The 26755-nt window shown below is 38.8% G+C and overlaps 1 protein-coding gene across 2 annotated transcripts in view; it reads left to right on the top strand.

The window, feature by feature from the left end:
- Window positions 1-18069, top strand: part of POLR3A (RNA polymerase III subunit A) — a 46304-nt gene extending 28235 nt beyond the window's left edge. The window contains exons 21-32 of one of the 2 annotated variants that reach the window (XM_067466964.1): window positions 581-694; window positions 1144-1179; window positions 3625-3711; window positions 5496-5578; window positions 8898-9068; window positions 10566-10659; window positions 10774-10866; window positions 12973-13137; window positions 13632-13796; window positions 14738-14869; window positions 16127-16259; window positions 17828-18069. In XM_067466964.1, the coding sequence (XP_067323065.1) occupies window positions 581-694; window positions 1144-1179; window positions 3625-3711; window positions 5496-5578; window positions 8898-9068; window positions 10566-10659; window positions 10774-10866; window positions 12973-13137; window positions 13632-13796; window positions 14738-14869; window positions 16127-16259; window positions 17828-17976 (1422 nt within the window). In that variant the 3' untranslated portion in view covers window positions 17977-18069. The remainder of the gene's footprint in view (window positions 1-580; window positions 695-1143; window positions 1180-3624; window positions 3712-5495; window positions 5579-8897; window positions 9069-10565; window positions 10660-10773; window positions 10867-12972; window positions 13138-13631; window positions 13797-14737; window positions 14870-16126; window positions 16260-17827) is intronic. The other variant, XM_060769075.2, reaches the window with a different exon arrangement.
- Window positions 18070-26755: the final 8686 nt, after the last annotated feature.

The raw sequence follows: 26755 nt of genomic DNA, 5'->3' as shown, positions 1-26755 counted from the left end.
AATGTAATAATAGAATAAAATAATGTAATAATAACATTAAAGTACAATAATAAATGTAATAGTAATAACTAGAGTAAAATAATAAATGTTATAATAAAATAGTAAATGTAATAATAATAAATAGATTAAAATAATAAGAAGAATAAGAATAGAGAAAAATAATAAATGTAATAATAATAAAATAATAAAATGTAATAATAATAATAAAAGAGTAAAATAATAATAACAATAACAATAATAAATAGAGAAAATAAATGTAATAATAATAATAATAATAATAAATAGAGAAAAATAATAAATAACTTTTACTCAAGTATAAGCTGAGGGGGCTAAAACACTCGGCTTATACTCAAGTATATATGGTAATTCAAGATTCAGTTTAGCATTTGCTTCCTGAAAGAGGTTTCAAAAATACTGTAAGACTTGAAAGATCTGTGTCAGTATTAGCTTTTTGCCTTTAGTTCTAGTGTTTGTAAATGTAACATCAACTATAACCATTTTGAAAGGACATTGACTGTTCTGAAGGAACTGAATGTAAAAGATCCTTGTAATTTATCTTTGTGCTGCTTTGTTGCTTAAGGCGGTGTATCCAAGCCGAAGTGAGCCTGCACTTAGCAAAAATGAATTGATGTTAACAGCTGAGTCCATCATGAAGAAGAATGAATTCCTTTGCTGCCAGGACAGCTTCTTACAGGTGACGTCTTTGCTTAGATTTTTTTTCCTCATAATAATTACTTCTTAATTAAAAGAAACGTATTACCAGCAGAGAAAGCCAATTTTCCAGTTGTTTTGCTTTATTTTCACCACAGTGGCTCAACAGATTTAGGGTTTAAATATGTAGACTTGGCTTTTTTTCCAGTGCATTGGCTTCTGAAGAATTGCACATGACAGCCAGTTTGAAAGTGATAAGGTTCATAAATCATTTCTTTAAAGAGCAGCAAAGTCTGCTAAAGCCCACAGTCATTGATTTTTTTGGACTAATGCAACTAGCTTGTTGCTAGTAAGGGTGCAGTAGTAGAGGCTTGCTTCAGGGACTAAATGTAAGACACAGGCCATATTATTCATTTTTGTATATGAACAGTTTTATGTGTTTCAATAGCAAAATATGTTTTGCATTGGTGTTTTTTTTGTTTGCTTTTAAAGGCATTAACTGAAACAGGTTATGCAAGATATAATGAGGTAATTGTAGCATGTATGTGGGTTTTTGTGCATGTGCACACAATATATACATTTAGATTGATGGTTTACCCAGTTGTTGATTTGGGCACTCTGTTTGCACAGTGAGCGCCTTTTTTCCATATTGCGGTGATTACTTGTTCCGTGCCATTATCAGATTCTCTCCCAGTGTCTGAAATGGCATTTTTTCTGGTCAGAAAACAGAACCAGCTTCTGACTTCACAAAAAGAGGAAAAGATCTTCAGTTTCCCAGGCTAGTGTTGGCTTTCAAGCCCAATTGAGACTATTTGTGTGGCTGTTAGTTCGACCTTTCATAATCATTGCTTGTTTTAGTTATTCTTCTTTTGTTCTTTGTGGATACACTACACATTTCCCTGCAGGAAAACCAATCTCCTCGAGTCAAAAAAAATATGAGAATGTGCTTCCTGGTCTCCCACATTATTATAGGTTTTTATTGGCTGTGCTTTAACTGGGTGACAAGTACCTTGTCACATAAACTGTGGACTTGAGAAATCAGGATAGGTTTGCCATAATGACATTTTCTAGTTCTAAATTCTTTGTAGCACCCCAGGTGCTAGATTCCAAAAGAAAGCTTAAGTGCTTTCATGGTTTTGATTTCTTCAACTCCGTGTCTACTTATGCAAGACCATTAAGAAATGTGGATGTCCTCCAAAAACTGTGACCTTAATGTCCCGATTCTATCTAACATTGAATCCCCAAGAAATCTGCAAAACCATTGAAGGCTTCTCATGGCCATCCAATGCCTGGTGGACATGAGAGTAATCAAAGATGTCGCCATGTTTTTTCCAGAAATATTTGAATCATTTTATTCTTCAAAAAGTTTAATAAATATCTGTGACACAGAGTTTTAGGTCCTGAAAAATAATCTAGCCATCATCTCCTGTGGATATGATGACCTTGGCAGGCCTAGGAAGTCTATCCACAGATATCTCTTACGTTGAACTACAGAAATGTTTTCACATTCCTCTTGTAATAATAGTAATAATAATAATAATAATAATAATAATAATAATAATAATGGTAATAATGGTAATAATGGTAATAATTTTTAATTTATTACCTGATTCTCTTTTTGGCTTAAAATGGACCCACAGACAACCCACAGGATTGTTCAGAAACCCAAGCATTCTTGGCTTTGCAAACTACTTCAAAAATAAAATCATTTATTCCATGGCAGTAAATCTGTCATCACAAGATTGTACAAACCAAGATTGTACAAACCATTATTTGTTGTTTCTCTTTTCCTTCCTACCTGCAAGATGGGGAGATGAAAGCCTTTGTGCGAAATAAGCTTCTGTTTAGTGAGCTGAAAAGGCAGCCTTAAGCCCAAAGGGCATCCCACTCTGGCAAAATGTAATTTGTGCAGTAGTCAGGTGTCTGTACTGCTTAACTGAAGGTAAAGGTAGAGGTTTCCCCTTAACATGATGTCTAGTCGTGTCCTACCCTGGGGGATGGTGCTCATCTCCATTTCTAAGCCGAAGAGCTGGCATTTTCCATAGACACCTCCAAGGTTATGTGGCCAGCATGACTGCCCAGAGCACCGTTACTTCCCGCCAAACTGCTACCTATTGATCTTGCATTTGCATGCTTTCAAACTGCTAGGTTGGCAAAAACTGGGCTAACAGCAGGAGCTCACCCCATTCCGTGGATTCAAACCGCTGACCTTTTGGTCAGCAAGGTCAGCAGCTCAGTAGTTTAACCTGCTGTGCCATGGGAGGAGGGGGGTTGCTTAACTATCAAGCAAAAATTAAGTATAATTCTGGAAAACATAGTCATGGACCTAAGATAACTATGACACCAATATAATTCTGTAAATGTTCAGCTTTGAATTTTATGTTTACACCCCACCCCCTGCAACAGAGAGAATAATGTTTTCCCATGCTAGCAATGTGTTGTGTGAAAATTAACTTATAATCAATAATGAAATGTTTTTCTTCAGCCTAAATCTAACACCTAACTGCTTGAGTCTTTTCTCCCCCTCAGCCCCTGCTTGAAATATTATTACTTTTCATAATGTTGGGACATTTCAATTTACAAAAAAAATGCAATGTGGTTTTTGCATGGTTACTTCAAAATCCTACTATGTTTAGTTGGAGCTTATTTTCTAATAAATGCATTTTGGATTGTAAGATTACAGATGTTATTTTTCATAGGTTTAGAAAATACTAACTTATTGTTTTAAAACCCTGTTGCTTGAGTGCATCCAGTTCCCCCTCAAACCACTTCACAAGTGTTTCTAGTATAAAATGTACTCCTTAATCCATGCTACAATCCCCCCCCCCCCTCCACCTGTCCTTAAAAAACACAAACTCATCCATTTTCCTTCCTCCAGGACAGGTTAAAAGTTTGAACATAATATATGTATAAAATAATATAGCTTGTGTAAATTTAAAAACAAAACCTTAAAATATATGTTATTTGTTTCAGGAAATTAAAAAATTCATCAAAAATATGTCTGAAAAGATCAAGAAAACCAGGGATAAATATGGCATTAATGACAACGGCACAACAGAGGTAAGCTATGACAGAAGTTCTGCAGTCGTTGCTTATCTTGCAAGAAATGAAAATAGGACTGTTGTTGTTGTTGTTGTTGTTGTTGTTGTTGCTTCCAGTTGTTTCCAATTTATGGTGATCCTAAGACAAACCTATCACAGGGATTAGGATTTGTTCATGGGGGAGTTGCCTTTGCCTTCATCTGAGGCCAAGAGAATGTGACTTAACTAAGGCCATCCTATGGGTTTTCATGGGTGAGTGGGGACACAAACCCTGGTCTCTAAAATTATATTCTAACACTCAATTCAATACACTGTATTGAAAATAGGGACTTCCTTTTATTTTACCTGTGATAGTGTCTCTCATGCTGACATTCATTTCGAGTGCCTTCCATTTCATGAAGCTCAAATGGTTTTCTTCTCCTGCTGCACATTACATTTATCCAGTCTGCAACAAACCATCCAACACTTAATTTTGGAGCAGATTGGTTTTGAAATTGAACATGATGTGGATGTTTCCTTTTTTGAAATGTGAAAAATGTTGAGCTGAATGTTTTAAGATATCAGTAGATCTGATTTGACTAACCATGAAATATTGTACTTAATGTGGAACAGTGGCAGCTTGACACATTCAGCAATTCGCTACTTGAATACAGGAGAAGTGAGCACAGCTGCCTTTATTATTATTATTAGTAGTAGTAGTAGTAGTAGTAGTAGAAGTATATTTATTTATATCCTGCTTATTTCTCCCAAAGGAGACTCAAAGCATCCTAACATAAAAACATTAGCATATAATTTAAAATATACCAATATTTATTTATTTACGATAATTCTAGTCCGCCTTTCTCAGCCATATGGCAACTCAAGGTGGGTTACAGATTGGCATTCATAAAAGTGCCATTAAAAACAATCAACATTACAATATAAAACATAAATAAAAATTGCTAAAGCATCTAATCATCTGTGTCATCTTGTTACAAACGTTATCCAGTAACGTTATCCAGTAACATTGTCTGGCCATTCCATGTTCATCATTTATAGTTCTGTGTTATCTATTCTGCTGCATTCTCAAAAGCTTGCTCAAAGAGCCAGGTCTTTACGTTTTTTCAGAAAGTCAAGAGGGAGGGACTCGATCTAATATCCCTGGGGGGGGGGAGTTCCATACCGGGGGGCCACCACTGAGAAGGCCCTGTCCTTCGTCTCTGCCAATCGCACTTGCGAGGCAGGCAGGATCAAGAGCAGGGCTTCCTCAGATGATCTTAAGCTCCTAGATAGTTCATAGGAGGAGATACATTCGGACAGGTAATCTGGGCAAGAATATGCCAATATTAAAACAGAATTAAATATAAACAGTATTAAAACATTCCCAGTTAAATACCATTCAAACATATTCGAAGTTAAAAACCACAGCATCTCCTGAATTGATCTTAAAAACCTTCTTTTAAAAGCCAGAGGTTTTAGCCATTCTCTCCATTCTTTTCTTTTTCTTTTTATGCCCTAACTATAATGTGCATTAAAACGAAGTCCTTCATCATTCAAATTTTGGAGATGTAGAAAAAGGAACTAAAAGTGAAGGCTTTCTAGTACAATTATTTTTTTAAAAGACATTGTACATATAGTGAGAAATCACAGCGTCTGAACCTGACTGTAGTTTGATGCAGTTGTGTTCATGGTACCTAGAAATACAGAATGTAGCTAAATTCCCAGTCTGACTCATTATCAGTGCTGTTTAGAAGAGTACATAGTGAATACAAAATCAGCTAATCATTGGAAAAAGTCCTAATAGTGTTTTTAAAATTCCACTAGCCCTATGTCTTATACCAGTTGGACCGGATTACTCCCACTCAGCTAGAGAAGTTTCTGGAAACCTGTAGAGAGAAATATATGAGGTATGAAGTTTTTGATTTATTCTGATAACCCACTCTGAATATATCTTGGTAAGAGGTTGTTTTTCTGAGGTAAGATAAACACCTCAAGTTGAAATTTGCTTTATCCTGTACTTACCCAAAATATGTGTTACAGTATTGTGACAGTTCAGGTAAAAAGAAAAATTGACATGGATATGTATTTTTATCACACTCAAAACAATAGCATTGTATTTTTGTTTGCTTTCTGGTGTATTCATTTTCTTTATTATTCATTTACCACTTGTTTCCTAAAAATTTGAAAGCTTGCAAATATTGATACATATTTTATCCCTGTGGTAAGAAACATTTTGGCTGCTATAATCTGTGATTAAATTTAACCAGCTAAGATTTCCTGTTAATAATCATTCTGAATCTCAGTGTGATAATAAACTCTTGAATGACACGTTTAAGAGAATGTAACTTCTAAGGAAATGATTTGTATGTAATATTTTTCAATGTATTAGAGTAACATGAAGTTGACGGCTTTGGCTTTTTATAACCAACGGTTCTACTGCATTGTAGTAGTAGTAGTAGTAGTAGTAGTAACAACAGCAAAAATAATAATCAATTTTATTTGTTACCTGACTTTCCTCATGGCTTGAGGCAGGTTACAGCACAGTCAAAACACATCAACTTAAAATACATACAATAATATACATGTATTAAAACACATGATACAAAGTGAAATAGGAGTGAATTTTACTCACTTTCTGTTGTATCATTTCTGTTCTTAACTATGAGTTGTTTGTAAGTTGGATGTTTGTGATTAAAGGACTGCCTGTAAATTCTATTTCTACTATATATTAAATGTGTATCTGTGTTTGGTGTATGTATTTTATTTTGGTGTATTTTATCAGTGTTATTGTTTGTATTTTATGTTCATGTTTTGACTTTGTTGTACCCCGCCTCGAGCCATCAGGAGAGGCAGGACCCAAACCATGTATGGCTTTAATGATAAACCTGGAAGAACTTAGATCAGTGAATGGACAAAAAGGAAAGGAAAGAATTTGAATTTTTTTAAAAAATATATGCATGAGAGCATTTAATTATAAAAGCTAATAATTATTAGCTTTTTATAATTAAACACTATCACACACATTTTTTTAATTTCAAATTAATGAACTGTTTTAATGAACTGTTATTTTCATTTCTTTTTTAAAATGGTTTTCAGGATACTGCCCACTTTGTAAAGTTCATGTACCATCATTTAGATCATTATAGCATAAAGATAGAAAAAAGAAGTTGCATCATGAAAGGCTTACAAAAATATATATAGATGTGTCAGAAGTGGAAAGTGGCATGTTTTGCACCATATGATTCAGACTTCTTCCTGAAACTAAATTGTGCATGGTCCATGTTTTGAGGGCAGACTACTTTCCCCAGTTTGAGCACCCTGAGAAAATGAAATGAAAGCTCAAACTGCACAAATAACCACTATCCATGCTTCAAGGCCATGAAATAGTTCAGAAATGATTGTACCATATCTGTTACTCAGTGAAATCATAAGTAAAAAAAAAACCTTGTTTCCTCTTAGAAATGATGCCTTCTTGTAAAAATATTATTATTGTTAATTCTCAGCATTAGCATCCCCTACAGCAGTGGTTCCCCACCTGTGATCCATGGACCACCAGTGGTCCGCAAGAACTAAAATATGGTCCACGGCTTCACCCTTACTATACTGTTTCAACAAGAGTGACTGGTCTCACAAAACGCTCTTATCGTACCGAGGCTTATTAAATATGGTTTTCTGTGGGTGAGCAGATGGCAACTACTGGATAGTGTATGTTCTGTATCAGAAACTAGAGCTGATGTGGTCTATCCAATGCAACTTTCTGAATCAGCACCCCCAAATAACCAAACTGAATCTAAAATTGACCAAAAACCAATTTGTAACCCTTTTGATATTAATGTTGGAGAGTGATCTCTGGTCAAAATGGTCCCTGGTCAAAAAAAGGTTGAGAACCACTGCTCTACAAGGATGAGTAGTAATAGTACTTTGGAACACTGGATTGATGTGATTTTAAATTGTATGTAAAATCTGCATTCCAGTACTTTTGCAAAAGCCAGTTTAATTCCCCAGTGCTCTTGTGGGATGGTTATTTAGGTTGACCTCCCTCGCTGGTCCATTAAGCGTAGTCTGAAAGGAAGACACTTTTATTTCTCAACAGCACTTTCCTTAGTCTGACATTGTTTTTGGAATGCAAGGCCTTTTTTGAAAAAACAGTGAAAGAGCAGGGTACGAGTCTTGAGGCTGTTGCTGCTGTGTGAGTTGATTTGCTTTTACAAGGTCCATACTATGCTGTAGGATGGTTTCACTGGGATTTAAGTGAGGATGACAGCTGTCCTCTGATCCAGTGCTTTCATAGTTGCATAAGGTCTTTTGGTAAACATATTGTCACTATGACTCTGTGCATCTTACAGCCCTTGCTTTGCCCTGTTTTGTGCTGGTGGTTAATACTTTTTTTTAAAAAAAAAAAAGTTTGTTGCTGACCTCCTTAGCTAAGCTCACTTAACCTCTATACAAGAAGAAACAGGGTTGATGAGTATTATGTTCATTTTGGTATTTATATTGTGGGGCTGGGCTAGTGCTTTTGACAGGAGGATCGACTGAAACTCACCAATGAAATTAACCCAAGTAAATATAATAAAAAGACACATTTATCTTTCTGTGTGATGAGGCTTATAGCTTTTCCTTTCTCTGTATTGTTGCCACTTTCTGTCAAATAGTTGACTTATTTTTATTATGGGAGGAAAGATTTCACCAAGTCTTGGCAGCCTTTGAAAGCATTTCAGTATAGAGAAGTTTATCGGAAGCACTGATATGCTATTTTAATAGAAAAGAAGCAGTAGTGTGGATGAGAAGAACCATTCAGTACGTTTTTCATTCATTCAGTTGTTTCCGACTCTTCATGACCTCATGGACCAGCCCACGCAAGAGCTCCCTGTTGGCCATCACCATCCCCAGCTCCTTCAGAGTTAGAAATGACATTATTCAAAGTAGTTTAAAATATAGGTGAGATTATGAAAGAGTTGAAAATCTATAAAGAAAATTAATTTATACAGACAAACAAGGTTTGTTAATAGCATCAGACTAATAATGACTTGATAATGCCAATTTTGAACCATTTGGGGTTTTTTTTGGTTTTTTTGTTTTTTTTGTTTTTTTTTTTAGCAAGGAGGAATGTGTATGCATGTCTTGATTGTTAGAGAGCTATTATCATTGAGCCATGATCTTTCCAAGTCAACTTATGGTAGATGTGAAATAAATAAATACCACAGTTTCCTTGATTTTACATCCTAGGGCACAGATGGAGCCTGGCTCAGCAGTGGGTGCTCTGTGTGCCCAGAGTATTGGTGAGCCTGGTACACAAATGACACTGAAAACATTCCATTTTGCTGGTGTTGCTTCAATGAACATTACTCTGGGGGTACCAAGGATCAAAGAAATCATCAATGCTTCCAAAGCAATCAGGTAATGTAGCTAGATTTTCTTACCAGCTTTGTTGTTCAACTAACTTATGTACCTGATGTTGCCTGGGTTAGGTATTTTAGGACTGTTGATTAGAAATATTAATTGTTTGGTTTTGGATTTTACTAATGGTCCCATTAGAAAATGAATAACCATATAATTGTACAATTCATAATAAGCCAGTAAGGTTTTTTTTTCATTCATGTTTCTACTGCTTATGTATAGCAAAATTTTCTCTAGAGCAGGTTAGAAACTTCCAGTATTTGGGCCTTACCTTCCACCACACCTTATCCTGGAGACAGCACTCTGAAATAGTTATTCAAAAGGCAAAGACGTATCAAGCAGTTTTAATAAGATTCTATTACACCAGTGGTTCTCAACCTGGGGGTCCCCAAGTGTTTTGGCCTACAACTCCCAGAAATCCCAGCCAGTTTATCAGCAGTTGAAGGCCAAAACACCTGGAGACCTACAGGTTGAGAACCACTGTATTACACCAAAGGAGGACAATACGTCCCCTCCGCACAAAAAATATTTAATGCCAAAACAGCCTCTAAACTCCTCTTTGATACAGCCATATGGTATTAAAGCTTGATTATTAACCTAGGTAGAGTGCAAGCCAGGTTTAGAAGAATGTGCCTTCTTGTGTACCAAATGTAGTCCTGATTCTAGAAATGGATAAATGCCCATTGAGTACTAGGGCCTGTACTCTGAAAATGAATCCCTATGGTTAAGGATAATATTCAATTTGGGAACAGGTTTACTACATCACCTCCATTATGAAGCCTCCAAACCCCTTTGGGCATGGAAGATTGAACAAAAAGCGGCCTCAATTGGACTATCCACATCCCTTCTACTCCTTTTAGGATTCAAAATGATGCAAGAGTCCTTGAAGCAGAGGTTGCGGGACAGTGCCCTGAGAGAGTTTAGAGCCCATTGAAATTCACCATTCTCCCCCAGAGTCCTAAACTTACCATACAAGGAGCCATTTAAGACATGGAAATACCTAAAAAGCCTTATAGTGACTAAATATTTCAGACTCTTTACAAAGGTGTGATTAAATGTATTTCCCTCAGAGCTACTAAGAGGCAGGCTGTCTGGAATTCCTTACTCCCAAAGACTATGCCCCTGTGAAGGAAATGAAACAGAAACAATAGGACACCTTTTATTGCAGTGCCGCTATTACACAATGCAACGTTGCCAACTTTTATATCCAATCCTGTCCCTCATGACCAGCCATCCCTCGCAGAGGATTGTTAGATATCATTTAGAGGAGAAGTGCCACAGGGTGACTCTCACAGTGGCAAAATTCTTCACAGTGGCAACAAAGCTGAGAAGGCAACTAACCTGCGATAGGGGTATTACTTGAAACCATGTAGATGTATCTTGTATAATGGATTTCTTCTGAGATGGGAGAATTTATAATGCCTGTTGGTTTTACTGATGGGTCTATGGATGGGTCTATGGACCATAATAAATATTGTTGTTGTTGCTTATGTACAGTACACCAATTATCACAGCACACCTTGACATAGATCACGATCCAGATTTTGCCCGGTTGGTTAAAGGAAGGATAGAGAAGACATTACTAGGAGAGGTAAGCTATACCTTCTTATTGCTTAACATTCAATATGTTCAATCTCTTCTGTTTTGTTGTTGTAATGTTTTCTCTCTCTCTCTCTCTCTCTCTCTCTCTCTCTTTTACTCACAGATTTCAGAATATATTGAAGAAGTTTTTCTTCCTGATGACTGCTTTATTCTGGTCAAGCTTTCTTTAGAACGAATTAGATTGCTGAGGCTGGAAGTGAGTGTGCATATTTTAATATCTGGAAAGATCTTGTATTTGGATAAATTTTCTGAGTTTTGTTCCATGTGGGTTCTGTGTAATAAACTGTCTTGGTTTCTGAGTTCAATTTTTCAAGTTTTTATTGATTTTTTTACATTATGTTCTGTTGTGGCTTACCTTTCCTTTGTACTTTTCTGATCTAAATGATTGAGAGAGAGATAGGCAGAATGGAGTTAGATTTTACTGTGGGGAGAGGATTTGTATTGAATCATAATCAAGAAACTATTTTACACAGGCAGTCTCCAAGTTACAAATATTTGACTTATGAGCAACTCGTAGATATAAACAGAGGGCGGGCAGCCCCGATGAGTGACAGTGCTCCCTTACCTTTCCTTCTCACCCAAGGCTAAAGTGTATATACGGCTCTCAAAGGGCAAGGAAGGCTGGCAACCGGCTCCTTCATGCCTTGCCACCAGCCATGAATGGGGAGGAAGAGCAAGGGGGCTTGTGGCCACTTTCTGTCTTCCTTCCTTCACAGCTGTAGCTGGAAGCAAAAAGCAGTGGAGCCTGTTGTCAGCTTCCCTCACCCTTTACCAGAACCTTGGCTGGGGAGGAAAGGAAAGTGAATTTCTGGACAGTCCATGGGAAGTGGCAGTCCTCCTTCATCTTGTAGCCCCAAGCAAAGAGAGTCTTAGCTCCTCAAGGGGCAGCCAATAAGCTTCTTTTTGCCCAGCAGGCCATGGTTTGGGGGTGAGGGAGCTGTCTGTGTCCCTGTTCAGAAGATTTCACCTCACTTTCTGTCCTTGTGACAATTGGGTTTTTAAAGGGTTGAGTTGTCATGGAGACAATGACAGCAAAACAAACGTTAAAGAGGAATTAACCCTTTCCCATGCTATCTAAAACTAAAAAAAAATGTTTGAGTTACACTTGAAAAATGTACCCATTCCAACTTACATACAAATTGAATGTAAGGATGAACATATAGAACTTATCTTGCATATAGCATGGGAACTGCCTGTATTATACAGCATAAGGCAGTGTGGTTTTCGTTTTGTACCATTTAGACTAAGATGTGTCTGTATGTATGTGGCATATTTTATATACATTTATTTATTCACCCATATTGCATAAAGTTTAGTTCAGTATACTAGTGTCTTGCTTTTAGTTCTCCTAATAACCCTCAGGCAACCTTGGCCAATCTGGCTAAATATAAACATGTAAACATAATAGAAGAAGTATTTCAACCAGTCTCTTATCCTGCATAAGTGTACCATGCAAGCGTTTGCAATTTTTAGCATCTTCTGATATCTTTAGTTAAGAGACTGAAGTACCAGATGGAGCAGAATGAAGTTCCAGCATGGCCTGTAGCTCCTTGATTACCTATACTTATTTTTATGGGGAGGGGGCAGTCAAAAAGCAGTACATGTGACAATTCTAGCAGTCAGTGTTATATTAATAATATGAAGAAAGTCAATGTGCAGAAAGCTGAGAGGAAACATCATGACCATGTATAAGTATATGAGGGGAAATCATAGGGAGGAGGGAGCAAGCTCATTTCCTGCTGCCCTGGAGACTAGGGTGTGGAACAATGGCTTCAGACTACAGGAAAGGAGATTCCATGTGAACATTAGGAAGAACTTCCTGACTGTGAGAGCTGTTCAGCAGTGGAACTCTCTGCCCCAGACTGTGGTGGAGTCTCCATCTTAGGAGGCTTTTAATCAGAGGCTGAATGGCCATTTGTCAGGTGTGCTTTGAATGCAATTTTCCTGCTTCTTGGCAGGGGGTTGGACGAGATGGCCTACGAGGTCTCTTCCAACTGTATGATTCTATGACAATGGGAAATGCAACAATAATTATTGTGCCTTGTAAAATCTAGAGCCCCCTCCTCACACTGTCATTGTTTCAGCCTTGAATATATCTGGGGCTGCTGGACAGTAGGAAGCATCCCCCCCCCTCCTTGCCGGTAGAGTAGAGGAACTTTGTAATGGTCATCAAGTAATCCATTGCAGCAATTTGCTAAATTAGAATGTTGGATATCTTGTAGAACGGAAACCGCATGCCTGAGGAACTGGACATAGTGTCAAAAGAATTATGCAAAAACTGAAATGATGTGTTCTGCCACAGGTTAATGCGGAGACTGTGCGGTATTCTATTTGCGTCTCAAAGCTGAGGGTGAAGCCTGGGGACGTGGCTGTCCATGGCGAAGCAGTTGTGTGTGTGACTCCTCGAGAAAACAGCAAGAGCTCCATGTACTATGTCTTGCAGTCCCTGAAGGAAGAGCTACCAAAGGTAATAAGGATCCTCTGCCTTCTGTATGTTTCGCCTGACAAAAACTGTGTGGCAGCTTTCCATTATTTCTTATGTTAGTGTGAAAAACTGCATTTCTGAAGGAAATTCAGATGAGGATATAGGAGTGAAGATATTTGAATATGACACACTGAGGAAGGGAAAGGCAAGGAAAGAAAGGAGGAAGGGGCCAAACCCAGAAGAGGAGCTTTGAAGTGGATTTACTATAGCCAGATCTCTGTGAAAATCCAGTGGATTGACATTCCTCCCCAACCAAAAAAAGAAATGACAAAGAATAACTCTGACATGCACTATATTGAAATATAAATTTGATAGGCTATTTCAAGGAGAAATTTACAAGGTTTCTTTCAGAAGAAATAAGGAAGGGTTCTGTATATATGCATTTCCTGCTAGTAATCATTCCATTGCACCTCACTCAACGTTTATCATAGTTTCCACTATTTTCACCCTCCTTTTATTTCTTTTCATACATAAAGGTGGTTGTACAAGGTATCCCAGAAGTGGCTCGTGCAGTCATTCATATTGATGAGCAGAGTGGGAAAGAGAAGTATAAATTGCTGGTAGAGGGGGACAACCTGCGAGCGGTCATGGCCACCCATGGAGTCAAAGGAACAAGTACTACTTCTAACAACACTTATGAGGTAATTATTGTATTGCAGAAAGTTTAAGAGATGGATGTGGATCTGTTGAACTCCTTGATTCAAATCTTGCCTCTGCATTGAACTCACTAAGTGAACTAAAGCAGAGCATTGGCCTCCCATTTAGTCCACCCACTTGCACCACCACCCACAATATGGAGTTAATACTTCATTGGATAGTTCTAAGCATTACAAGAAGACAAAATAGTGGAGCCCTCTGGATTTGAACACTGAGTGCAAAAAAATTGAAGCACAATGATTGAAAGGAAAACTACCATATATACTCGAGTATAAACTGAGTTTTTCAGCCTTTTTTAGGCTGAAAAGGCTCCCCTCGGCTTATATGCAGGTCAAGGTTAATTTTTTTACTCTGTTTTTATTTTTATTACATTTATTATTTTACTCTATTGTTATTACATTTATTATTTTATTCTATTATTACTGTTATTATTAAATTTCCATTATTTTACTCTATTATTATTATTACATTTATTTTACTCTCTTTATTATTATTGGAAGAATATGTAAGCACATTTACATTGAAGAAGGTTAGAATAATGCTTTAATCATAGTTGGACAGTCCTTTTTCAATTGCAGTTTTATTTAAATATTCAAAAACATTTAACCTACTGATGCCTCAATTAATGTAATTTTATTGGTACCTATTTTCATTTTTATTTTTGAAATTTACCAGTAGCTGCTGCATTTCCCATCCTCCGCTTATACTCCAATAAGTTTCCCCCGTTTTTTGTGGTAAAATTAGGTTCCTCAGCTGATGTTTAGATTGGCTTATACTCGAGTATATACAGTATATTCCTGGAAATCATATTTTGCAAGTTCAAGATGAAGGGAGACAAGGAGGGGAAACAAATCTACTTGGAGAAATTATACCTTCTTGTGGAAGCACAGCCACTTTATTAATGTAGCATAATATACTCTTCTAGGTTGAGAAAACTCTGGGTATTGAGGCCTCTCGAACCACCATTATCAATGAGATCCAGTACACTATGGTAAACCATGGTATGAGCATTGACCGGAGACATGTGATGTTGCTGTCTGATTTAATGACATACAAGGTTTGTTTTGTTTTTTGTTCTTTTAAATCATAATTGTGTGATTTCCCGTAACTGCATATTCTCCCTTCCCTTGCCAATAAATATCAAGAAAGAATATCGTAGCCAATGTTTTATCAATGTATAAGGGTTGCTGTGATATCTTTTATTCCCATGTTCTTCTGGGAAGCTGCCTTAAATTCCTTTATTGGGAGAAAGGCAGGATATAAATGAATTGAACAAATAAAAAGTTCAGTAACTGTATCAATATTTTTCTTTCAAAAATTAAAGTGTTAGACCAGCTCCTCACTCCCCAGTTTACGTCCAGAAGATGATACTTGTGCAGACATGTCCCATGACACATTCAAAGTTTCTGGATGCTTCTTTAAATCTGCAATGGTCATATTAGGTTCAGGGAAATTGCCTGACCACGTGTTCCTTTATTCCACCAGAGCAGGGGAAAAGGAAAGAAAAAAATCAGATTGGCTGTGGTTAGGTGTAGCAGCCCAGCATGTGACTGGGTAATAAAGAATTTTAAACAGGCTGGATGGCCATCTGTTAAGAGTGATTTGATTGTGTTATTTCTGCATGGCAGGGGGTTGAACTGGATGGCCCGTGTGGTCGCTTTCAACTCTGCGATTCTAAAGAGAGTGAAGCAAATTGGCTGTTATTAAAAGACCTGTATATGGCGGGATGAGGAGGGAGGGGATAAAGAAAAGGGAAGGGAAAGGAAAGAGGAAAAGGTATTAAGCGAGGGAAGGAGAAAGAAGGAAACATGAAGGAAGGGAAGGAGGGAAGGAAGAATAAAAAGAGGGAAGGAGAGGGGAAGGAAGAAAAAGAAAAGGAAGGAAGGAGGGAAGAGGTATGAGAGAAGACAAGGGAGAAGGAAGGAAGGAAGGAAGGAAGGAAGGAAGGAAGGAAGGAAGGAAGGAAGGAAGGAAGGAAGGAAGGAAGGAAAAGAGAGCAGGAGAAGGTGTTTGAGGGAAGTGGAGAAAGGAATGAAAGAGCCACCGTTGCTAGAATATTGCCATGGAGACATTGTGAAGTAGGACCTCTAAGAGCTGGAGAAGGGAGAAAGCAGGCAAGCGATGTCCCCTTTGACACCCGGGCAACTTCAAGTATATCTGTTAGTTTAAAGTTTTAATGATATTGCCCTCTCTATCCTGGATGCCATTTTGAACAGATCATATACATGGCCTGGTTCCTTGGGCTGAGATGGCACCTGCTCACGGTCAGCAATTGGTAATTTCTTCCCCCTGTCGTGTTCTTTTTTCGGACCAGGGAGAAGTTTTGGGGATTACTCGGTTTGGCCTGGCCAAAATGAAGGAGAGTGTCTTAATGCTTGCTTCTTTTGAAAAGACAGCAGACCATCTCTTTGACGCTGCATACTTTGGGCAAAAGGATTCAGTGTGTGGTAAGTTTCCCACATAAAGCCAGATCAAGAGAGATACATGCCACTATGTACAGCTCTATAAATTAATTCAAGATAGATGCAACTAATATGAAACCAGTGAAACATCCAGGATGAGGTGGGGGTTCCTGGAAATCAATCAGCTCTTTCCCTTTGTGTGTGTGTGCTTTGGCACCAAAAATTATCTTGAAATACAATATTCTGTCTCCTGACTTTTCAAAATCCATGTAAGAAAGTTTATTTTAAAACCTAGATACTGACTATGGCTGTGCTGTACTAGTGTATATACCACACTGAGTGGATTTTTTTTTATTTCAAAAATTGTATGGATATGGCATTAATGGCACCAGCTCCTCTATCTCCATCTTAGGATACTGCCCTTAAGGATATTATCTTTTATTATTTATTTATTTCATTTATATACCACTTTTCTCAACTCCTAGGGGGACTCAAAGCGGTTCACAACAAATAATTGTCAAAAGTCAATGCCTCACAAAATATTAAATACATCAAATCTCTAAAATAGCATATAACAATGAATTAAAACCAGTGAACTATAAACATTCAACATAGATAAACATAGAACATTCGACATTACACCAATCCCAAAGTTATCTTGACTGCTTTATCTCACTCCCCGAATGCTTTCTTGAAAAGCCACGTTTTCAGTAGTTACCTAAATGTCAGGAGGTAGGGGGCTGATCTGATATTGCTAGGGAGGAAGTTCCACAGCCGAGGGGCCACCATCGAGAAGGCCCTGACCCTCGTCCTCACCAGCCGCACCTGCGAAGTTGGCGGGACCGAAAGCAGGACCTCCTCAGCTTATCTTAATGCTCTAACTGGGCTTATAATGGGAGATACGTTTGAATAGGTAAGCTGGACCGGAACCATTTAGGGATTTATAGGCTAAAGCAAGCACTTTGAATTGTGCTTGGTAGCAAACCAGCAGCCAGTGGAGCTGGCTCAGCAGGGGGAGTTGTATGCTTCCTGTGTGTCACTCCAGTTAGAAACCTGCCCGTTGGACTACATGAAGCTTCCAAAAAGTCTTCAAAGGCAGCCCCACATTGGATTTTAACCTAATGTTTTTACCTACTCTGTTATGTCATGTTGTATTGTGTTTTTGTATATGTTGGTATCTAATTGTTGCCGTTGCAAGCTTCCCTGAGTCCCCTCTCGGGGGTTGAGAAGGACAGTGTACAAATGTTTGAAATAAAATAAAATAAATAAATAAACATTGCCCATGAAGGTTGAGGGGTTAAAAACATTTCCAGTGCAGTCCATGGAATATAAAACAGCCCCTCCTGCTGGAGAGGTTCCTAACTTACAGCTAGAAAGAAGGGCTACCAAATAGAGCATGAAAAGGAATCAGGAACTCAGCATAAGAAACTTGCATTTTCCCCACAATCCTGCCATAGTGGACTTGGATTGGAAACATATCAGTTGCTAAAGTTGCAGTGCAATGTTATTCAAGTGGCATGATGTCTAAAACATATTTAGGGGTGTAATATACAAGTGATATGTTATGTGGGAAACGTGGAGCTTTAATACGATCTTTTCTCAATCTTCTGTAGGTGTTTCCGAGTGCATCATTATGGGTATTCCCATGAACATTGGAACTGGACTTTTCAAGCTGCTGCATAAAGCTCACAAGGACACAAATCCCCCAAGAAGGCCTTTAATTTTTGATAACCCTGAGTTCCATATTCCTCTTAACACATAGCAGCAGGACAGCACTGAACAATAAGAAGATGATGTATTTTAAACTGGAGTGTATATAGGAAGCTAAATAAATGAGTGGGCTTGATGTGCATAATAGATCCATCATTGGCACAAGTATTTATCTGTCATACTTTTAATCCATGGGGAAGTACAGTTGCTGGCGTATGATTTTGATAAAAACAAGATTTTCCCCGTTACATTGAAAAGCTGTAATGTGGACTTCAGAAACCCACATCTCTATGAAGGGAACATGCTGAATATATGAACTTGGTTTTGCATTGGAAGCTTGAGCTATATTAACAGGAACTCTCCTCCTTTTTAGCAGTTGTGACAATGTCTGTTGTAACCTTCAAGGTAATCTCCAGTTTGGCCAATGGAAGAAAGAAAGAAAGCTGGACTTTTGTAACATCTTGCTTTTTTGTGCATGTCTAAGATGTGATGATATTTTGCCACTTCTTTCTGTAACCCAGTTCAACATAGATTTCATCAGAAAAGTAATTATTGGAGAGGGGAGAGACTGAGAAAGAGAACTGGAAATCCAAATTGGCCCTTGATAGTGATAAGGGGACTTTGGAACATAGAGAAGTTGGCATTGGTCACAGTGAGGAGATCTTGATGGTTAGATGATAATAAGTAATGCTGATTTTATTTATCAGGAAGGAAAGGAACGTAGAAAACCCTTTTAATAGCTGAAATTCAAACATTGCTTACACCTCACTACCTCAGAGGATGCTTGCCATAGATGCAGATGAAACGTCAGGAGAGAATGCCTCTAGAACATGGCCATATAGCCCGAAAAAACCTACAACAACCCATTGCTTACTTCAATAGGCTGGTAAATACAAATCAGAGTTGTATTAAGGATAGGGAAAAGTGAAGAGCTTGTGGAAATGACTGGAAATTTGGGGCTGAGGAGCACAGCACCTCTTCCACAATTCGTTTTGTTATATTGCACCAAATGAGAGGTTTGTTTCCAAATGCAGTTATAGTTAAAGCAACAAAACACCTTTTAATAATATGTAACACAGGTTATATAGCACCCTTTTCAAAGTCTAGCAGACTTTATTTACTGAAATATTTAACTAAATAGGCGTTCTAGACCTTTTTCATGCATGTAAGTAGGTACTGAAACTGCACTGATTGTAAAGCGGAAACGTTTTGCTTTGTCATTGTTCCTTTTGTATTTATTAATGGTGGTGCAGCAGGTTAAACTGCTGAGCTGCTGAACTTGCTGACTGGAAGGTTGGTGGTTTGAATCCAAGCAGCGGGGTGAGCTCCTGCTTTAGCCCCAGCTTCTGCCAACCTAGCAGTTCAAAAACATGCAAGTATGAGTAGGTCAATAGGCACTGCTCTGGCAGGAAGGTAACAGCACTCCATGCTGGCCACATAATCTCAGAGGTGTCTACGGACAACGCCAGCTCTTCAGCGTAGAAATGGAGATGAGCACCAACCCCAGAGTTGGACACGATTGGACTTAATGTCAGGGGAAAACCTTTACCTTTTTAAAACGTTTTCCTCCCTCTCAAAAATATAAACATTTTTGGATGTCTTTTGAATGGCAGGATGGAGAGATTCCCACAAAAAACCAGTTAAAGCTGCTCTGAAGCAAAGTATCCATAAACCAATATAAATTTAAATATGAATCATCAAATGTTTCCAAAGAAATGACATTTTGCAGAGTGTGAACAGCTAGCATAATATATGTGGTGGCCCATATTGTTTTTGAGTTGAACTTGTATCTTGTGTGAGCAATCAATATGAAAAAAGTTGGTACGCTATAGAATTTTTGTAAAATTGTTACTGTTGATCTACATCAAGAAACCCATTCAAAGAGGAGGACCGTGGGCCAGTATGTTTGCTGCAATCTGTACTTTCAGGTTCAAATTTGGAGACTTATGTTTGAGCTAGTAGTTTAGGGTTTGCCTGCCTGCATTATTCACACTCAGTTTTGGAGATAGGATTGACAATACAGAGCGTGACCTGAATCCAGAAGTTTTCCTCTTTCAAACTTAAAAAAAATGTATAGCAAGAAACATTTGATGTGAAAGAGAGATAGCTTCAAGATGCACATTTGAGGTTTTTTATCATTCTGTTTGAAATTTCTATAAATATCTTAATGAAAGTTATAACCACTTTAAACATATGTGTACGTCTGGCATTCCTTGAAGGAAAAACAGTGGAAACTAGGTCATTCAGCTGCATTCCACATCTAAATTCATGTTTTAATTCCAGTACCTGAACATATCTTTCCTCATGCTCCTTTTTAGTAGTAAACCAAGGTATACTAGATAGAAATTATACTGCATGGTATAACTTCAATTAGTTTACATTTCTTAGATCATAAATATATGATGAGATCAAATCTATAAAATGTGTCTTGATATCCAACACGCATGAGAAGCTGAAGTGTACTTCTTGTACTCTACAACAACGACAACAAAAAATTGTACCTCATCTTGGAAACCAAGAAACATACATGAACAATATACAAGTCATTTTTAAAACATATTTTAATTCTCCTCTTTTTAACAATTGACTTACCCAACCTTTTTCTTTCAAATAGCTTGAAGTCCTTAGGACTCAAATCACAAACACAGAAGGGGGGTACCAGTGACTACAGTATTATAAGTACATTTGTAGAATGATTGCACGAAGGAAAAACTAGAACTTTCCCTAGCTAGAGTCTCCCCAATACCTGGCCCTCAATGCCACATATCTTCTCCCCAATATAGTTAACAGTGACTTGAAAACAGGTGAGAATTGCTTTTGATTTCCAAGCATTGTTGGAATGCAAATCCCAGTTATTCTAGCCAGCACAGGCAATGTTGGGGAATGATGGAAGTTTCAGCACAGCAGCATCTGGAAAGCCACACAGTCCCCACTGCTGTTGCAGAGTCCATTGACAATGAAGTCATTAGGCACATCAAATGGTTGGCTTAGCCAGTCCAAATTACTTTAACTCAATCTAAAAGAGCTACATTGGAAAACCAAGACTGTTGTTGCTTCTTTTGTTCAGTCGTTTCCAATTCTTCGTGACTTCATGGACCAATCCATGCCATAGCTCCCTGTTGGTCGTCACCACCCCCAGCTCCTTCAAGGTCAGTCCAGTCACTTCAAGGATGCCATCCATCCATCTTGCCCTTGGTTGGCCCCTCTTCCTTTTTCCTTCCATTTTCCCCAGCATCATACTCTTCTCTAAGCTTTTCTTTCTTCTTATGATGTGGCCAAAGTACTTCATCTTGGCCTCTACTATTCTTCCCTCCAATGAGCAGCCAGGCTTTATTTCTTGAAGTATGGACTGGTTGGATCTTCTAGCTGCCCAAGGCACTCTCAGCATTTTCCTCCAACATCACAGTTCAAAAGCATCTATCTTCCTTTGCTCAGTCTTCCCTATGGTCCAGCTCTCACATCCGTAGGTGACTACGGGGAATACCATTGCTTTACCTATGCGGATCTTTGTTGCCATTGTGATGTCTCTACTCTTCACTATTTCATCAAGATTGGTCATTGCTCTCCTCCCAAGAAGTAAGTGTCTCCTGATTTCCTGGCTGCATTTTGCGTCTGCAGTAATCTTTGCACCTAGAAATACAAAGTCTGTCACGGCCTCCACATTTTCTTCCTCTATTTCCCAGTTGTCAATCATTCTTGTTGCCAAAATCTTGGGTTTTTTTTTAATGTTTAACTGCAACCCAGCTTTTGCACTTTCTTCTTTCACCTTGGTTAAAAGGCTCCTCAGTTCCTCCTCGCTTTCGGCCATCAAAGTGGTTTCATCAGCATATCTAAGGTTGTTAATGTTTCTTCTAGCAATTTTCACCCCAGCCTTGCATTCGTCAAGCCCCACACATCGCATGATGTGTTCTGCATACAAGACTACTGTCCCTTTATTTGATCTTGAGCAGGGGTCCTCAAACTTTTTAAACAGAGGGCCAGGTCACAGTCCCTCAAACTGTTGGAGGGCCAGATTATAATTGGAAAAAAAAAACAAATAAATTTCTATGCACACTGCACATATCTTATTTGTAGTGCAAAAACACTTTAAAACAATACAATAATTAAAATGATTTTTTAAACAAATATAAACTTATTAGTATTTCAATAAGAAGTGTGGACCTAATTTTGGCTGATGAGATAGAATTGTTGTTGTTTGCTTTCAAGACTGAGGTTGACCCTCAGCGAGGGCCGGGTAAATGATCTTGGAGGGCTGTATCCAGCCCCCGGGCCTTAGTTTGGGGACCCCTGATCTTGAGAGTTAGGCTCAATTTGTGCAGCACTGTTAATATCAGTGGTTCTAACAAATGCTACATGTGTATGGGATATGATTTCAACTTGCCTAACAAGTTAACTTTCCAGTAGGGTTGTTGTAGGTTTTTTCGGGCTATATGGCCATGTTCTAGACTAGAGGCATTCTCTCCTGATGTTTCGCCTGCATCTATGGCAAGCATCCTCAGAGGTTATGAGGTCTGTTGGAACTAGGAAATGGGTTTATATATCTGTGGAAGGTCAATGGTGGGACAAAGAACACTTGACTGTTGGAGCTAGGTGTGAATGTTTCAACTGACCACTTTGATTAGCATTTGATGGCCTGGCATTTGTTTGGTGTGGCTTGTTAGTGGCTGGGGCTTTTGTTGAGAGGTGATTAGATTTGGAACACAATACACCAGACATCACAATTGTGGAAAAGAAAACAGTCTGGATTATTGATGTCGCCATTCCGGGTGACAGTCGCATTGAGGAAAAACAACAGGAAAAACTCAGCTGCTATCAAGACCTCAAAATCGAACTGCAAAGGCTCTGGCATAAACCAGTATAGGTGGTCCCAGTGGTCACTGGCGCACTGGATGCCATGCCAAAAGATCTCAGCCGGCATTTGGAAACAATAAACATCGACAAAATCACAATCTGTCAACTGCAAAAGGCCACCTTACTTGGATCTGCGCGCATCATTCGAAAATACATCACACAGTCCTAGACGCTTGGTAAGTGTTCGACTTGTAATTTTGTGATACAAAATCCAGCATATAAATCTCGTTTGCTGTGACATACTATGCTTTTGTGTCAATAATAATAATAATAACTTCAGAATTCAGACAGAGTTTTGGAGCACAATACTCCTGACCTCACAATCATGTTAAAAAACAAAGTTTGGATTGTCGAAGTTGCAATCCCAGGTGACAGCAGGATTGAAGAGAAACAACTGGAAAAGCTGACACAATATGAGGATTTAAAGATCGAACTGCAAAGACCGGCACAAGCCAGTCAAGGTGGTCCCAGTGGTGATTGGCACACTGGGTGCAGTGCCTAAAGACCTTGGCCAGCACTTAAACACAATCGGAACTGACAAAATTACTATCTGCCAGCTGCAGAAGGCTACCTTACTGGAATCTGCACGCATTATTCGCCGATACATCACACAGTCCTAAACACTTGGGAAGTGTCCGACGTATGATCCAATACAACAGCCAGTAGAGTGTCTGCTGTGGACTCATCTTGTGTTTCAAATAATAATAATAATCTTTATTTATACCCCGCCACCATCTCCCCAAAGGGGACTCGGGGCGGCTAACATGAGACCAAGCCCAAAATACAATACAGCAAAATAAAATACAGAATGCAGACAACAAAAAATTACATCAGAATAAAATACATACAGTAGCAAACTAAAATAAATAAGCAAATTAATACATTACAAAATCAAACAAAATGGGCAGGCCAAATGGACAAGGTAAAATGATAAAACCCTGGAAGAGGTAGGAAATATATAATTCAGGGGAGCCCAAAAAGAGCAAACAGTGGGGTAGGCTTTCAGTATAGGATGGGAGAAAGTGCATCATAGGGGCAACAATATAGATGGAGCAAACAGTAATGGGATAAATGGTCACTCTCCAAAGGCGCATCGGAAGAGTCAAGTTTTCACATTTTTCTTGAAGGCTGCTAAGGTGGGGGCTTGCCTAATCTCGCTAGGTAGTGAAGTTCCAAAGTCGGGGAGCCACAGCAGAGAAGGCTTTCTCCCTCGTTCCCACAAGTCTTGCCTGTGATAGAGGTAGAGGCGAAAGGAGGGCCTCTCCAGAGGATCGGAGGGATCGTGCAGGTCGATGGTAGGAGATGCAGTCACAAAGGTATATAGTATGAGCAGATTTTTACTCTTTGTAAGAACTTTAAATACTGTCCTAATGGATGCTGAAAGTAGGACATCTCAATTAGGGACTTTACTCAATGTATTAGCATTTCTTAAGAATGGCCCTTCATTATATGGCACTCACTTTAGATTACCACTTCCTCCTGTGGCTTTTCTTATGCTCAACCAATGGAAAATCAAGGCTGCATCTTTTGTGGTATAATTTGCATCATTACTCTACCAGTGGTATATGTTTCTTGAGGGGATGGATGGATGAATTGATAGCTGCTCAATAAATGGACAGTCTTGCATCTCTAATGCTTTCTCATTTACACTGTCCCACAGCAAAGCATGCCACATCCATTAATTGGAATTTCTTCAACAGATTCTACTGGATTATGAAGAAAATAATTCTACTGGATTATGAAGAAAGCCTCATGGGCCCAAGCTTCATGAGAACGCTAATAATTTCTGACCACAACAGTGGTAATTTGCACATCTGGTTGGGACCAACATAGGTCTGGTAGTCAGGCCATTGTCCACTTTAATATTTTTCCATAAGCAGACTCACACATTCAGCTGCCAATCATAGGATTGACTTGCATCAGAGATGAACCAAGATTCTTCCCTTTAGGAATGCTTAAAGTCGCTCTCTACACTCATTGTGTCTTTCGCTAAGTATACCAGACATAGTGTAATGCCAGTAGTGATATATCTTTTTAATGATTAAGAATTCCAATTACAAATGATGCCAGAAAATGGAAAATAGTCTTCATCTGCTATGTCTGAGTTTTCCTTGGTGGTGGCTGCCTGGTTTAAGGTTTAAAAGAGATTAGACGGAGCCCGTGCCTCCTCTCGCTAACTGAGGGTGGGAAATGGGGGAACAGCAGTCTTGACAGGTCCAGCTTGTAGCAAATTCTCATTGCTGACGCACACAGATCATGTGCAGTCTTTGAAAATCCTTCCTGCAGGGAAGATCTCTTTGTTATGGAAATCAAGGCTTCTGGAACAACATACGGAAATTGCAATACAAATGAAACTTCCACTAAAGATACTAAATTCTCTCTGAACTTCAGGGTTGAGTACTAAAAAAAACCATAGAAACTGGCCTAAAGTGATGCTATTTATTCAAGACCAAGAGATTTGACAAAACATTTCATTTGGGGTCGATGTGCTCTCAAAAATGTTTCTACATATTAAACACTGGGACAGATTTTATTCTGTGACGCAGCAAAACAAGATTGAGTTGTTGTAGGTTTTTTCGGGCTATATGGCCATGGTCTAGAGGCATTCTCTCCTGACTTTTCGCCTGCATCTATGGCAAGCATCCTCAGAGGTAGTGAGGTCTGTTGGAACTGGGAAAAAAGGTTTATATATCTGTGGAATGACCAGGGTGGGATGAAGGACTCTTGTCTGCTGGAGCTAGGTGTAAATGTTTCAACTGACCACCTTGATTAGTATATAATGGCCTGACAGTCCTTCGTCCCACCCTGGTCATTCCACAGATATATAAACCCATTTTCCCAGTTCCAACAGACCTCACTACCTCTGAGGATGCTTGCCATAGATGCAGGCGAAACGTCAGGAGAGAATGCCTCTAGACCATGGCCATATAGCCCGAAAAAACCTACAACAACCCAGTGATTCTGGCCATGAAAGCCTTCGACAATGCACAAAACAAGATTGTTTGTAAATGTATTGGGGCTTAATGATAATGCTATTTAAAAACAACTACTCTGTTGGGCTCTCAACTTGTTTGTTGTATCATTTCCTGTATATATCAGCCTAAAAAGTAAAGGTTTCCCTTTGACATTAAGTCTAGTCGAGTCCAACTCTGGGGGGTGATGCTCATCTCCATTTCTAAGCTGAAGAAATGGCATTGTTCATAGATGCCTCCTAGGTCATGGGTCTGGCATGCCTGCATGGAGCGCCATTACCTATTGATCTCACATTTGCATGCATTCAAACTGCTAGGTTGGCAAAAGCTAGGGCTAACAATGGGAGCTCACCCTGTCCCACGGATTCAAACTGCTGCTTGGTCTGCAAGTTCTGTAACTTAGCGATTTAACCCGCTGAGCCACCAAAGCCCATATATTTCAGACTATTTCTTCATATTTCTGGTGCAACAGTGCAAAAACCTGTAGTCTCCTGTAGACGTTTTTTAGAACTTCCTTGTTTTCCTGCTTTCTTTGGCCATGTTTCTCAGTCTCCTGCTTGCATAATCTCATCTTAATGTGATGCTTCTGTCCAGATCTTAGTTTTCCCATCCCATACCCCCCCCCCCCCCCCGTTTCCAGTTATATTTAGCAACCCCCCCCCCTTATCCCACACAGAGAACTCTTCCACCCTCTGGGTGGCTGTCACTGGTAAAGACAACACAACCCTAGAGCAAAGCCACATCAACCATATTGTGCCACTGGCTGACTTTAATTCATCCCTGCAGGTTCATGCTGCACTCTCCCTTCAGGGCTATTTAACTACTCTCTGTGTATCTTGAGCTGGAATCTGATTGCCATCGCAGCTATGACTTTTGACTTGAGTGACTTTTAGCTGGAAATGGCTCCCCTACTATGCAGGAAAGTGAGTTTATACTTTGTGTGACAAGATAGGCGATCTGCTCTTCTGGTTGTGTCCTCCTAATCCTTATAAAGAAACTTGACATAAC

This window comes from Anolis sagrei, chromosome 3, assembly GCF_037176765.1.
Source record: "Anolis sagrei isolate rAnoSag1 chromosome 3, rAnoSag1.mat, whole genome shotgun sequence".
Classification (NCBI taxonomy): domain Eukaryota; kingdom Metazoa; phylum Chordata; class Lepidosauria; order Squamata; family Dactyloidae; genus Anolis; species Anolis sagrei.
The sequence above is the reverse complement of the archived record's forward strand: the minus strand, read 5'-3'. Positions and strand labels throughout refer to the sequence as shown.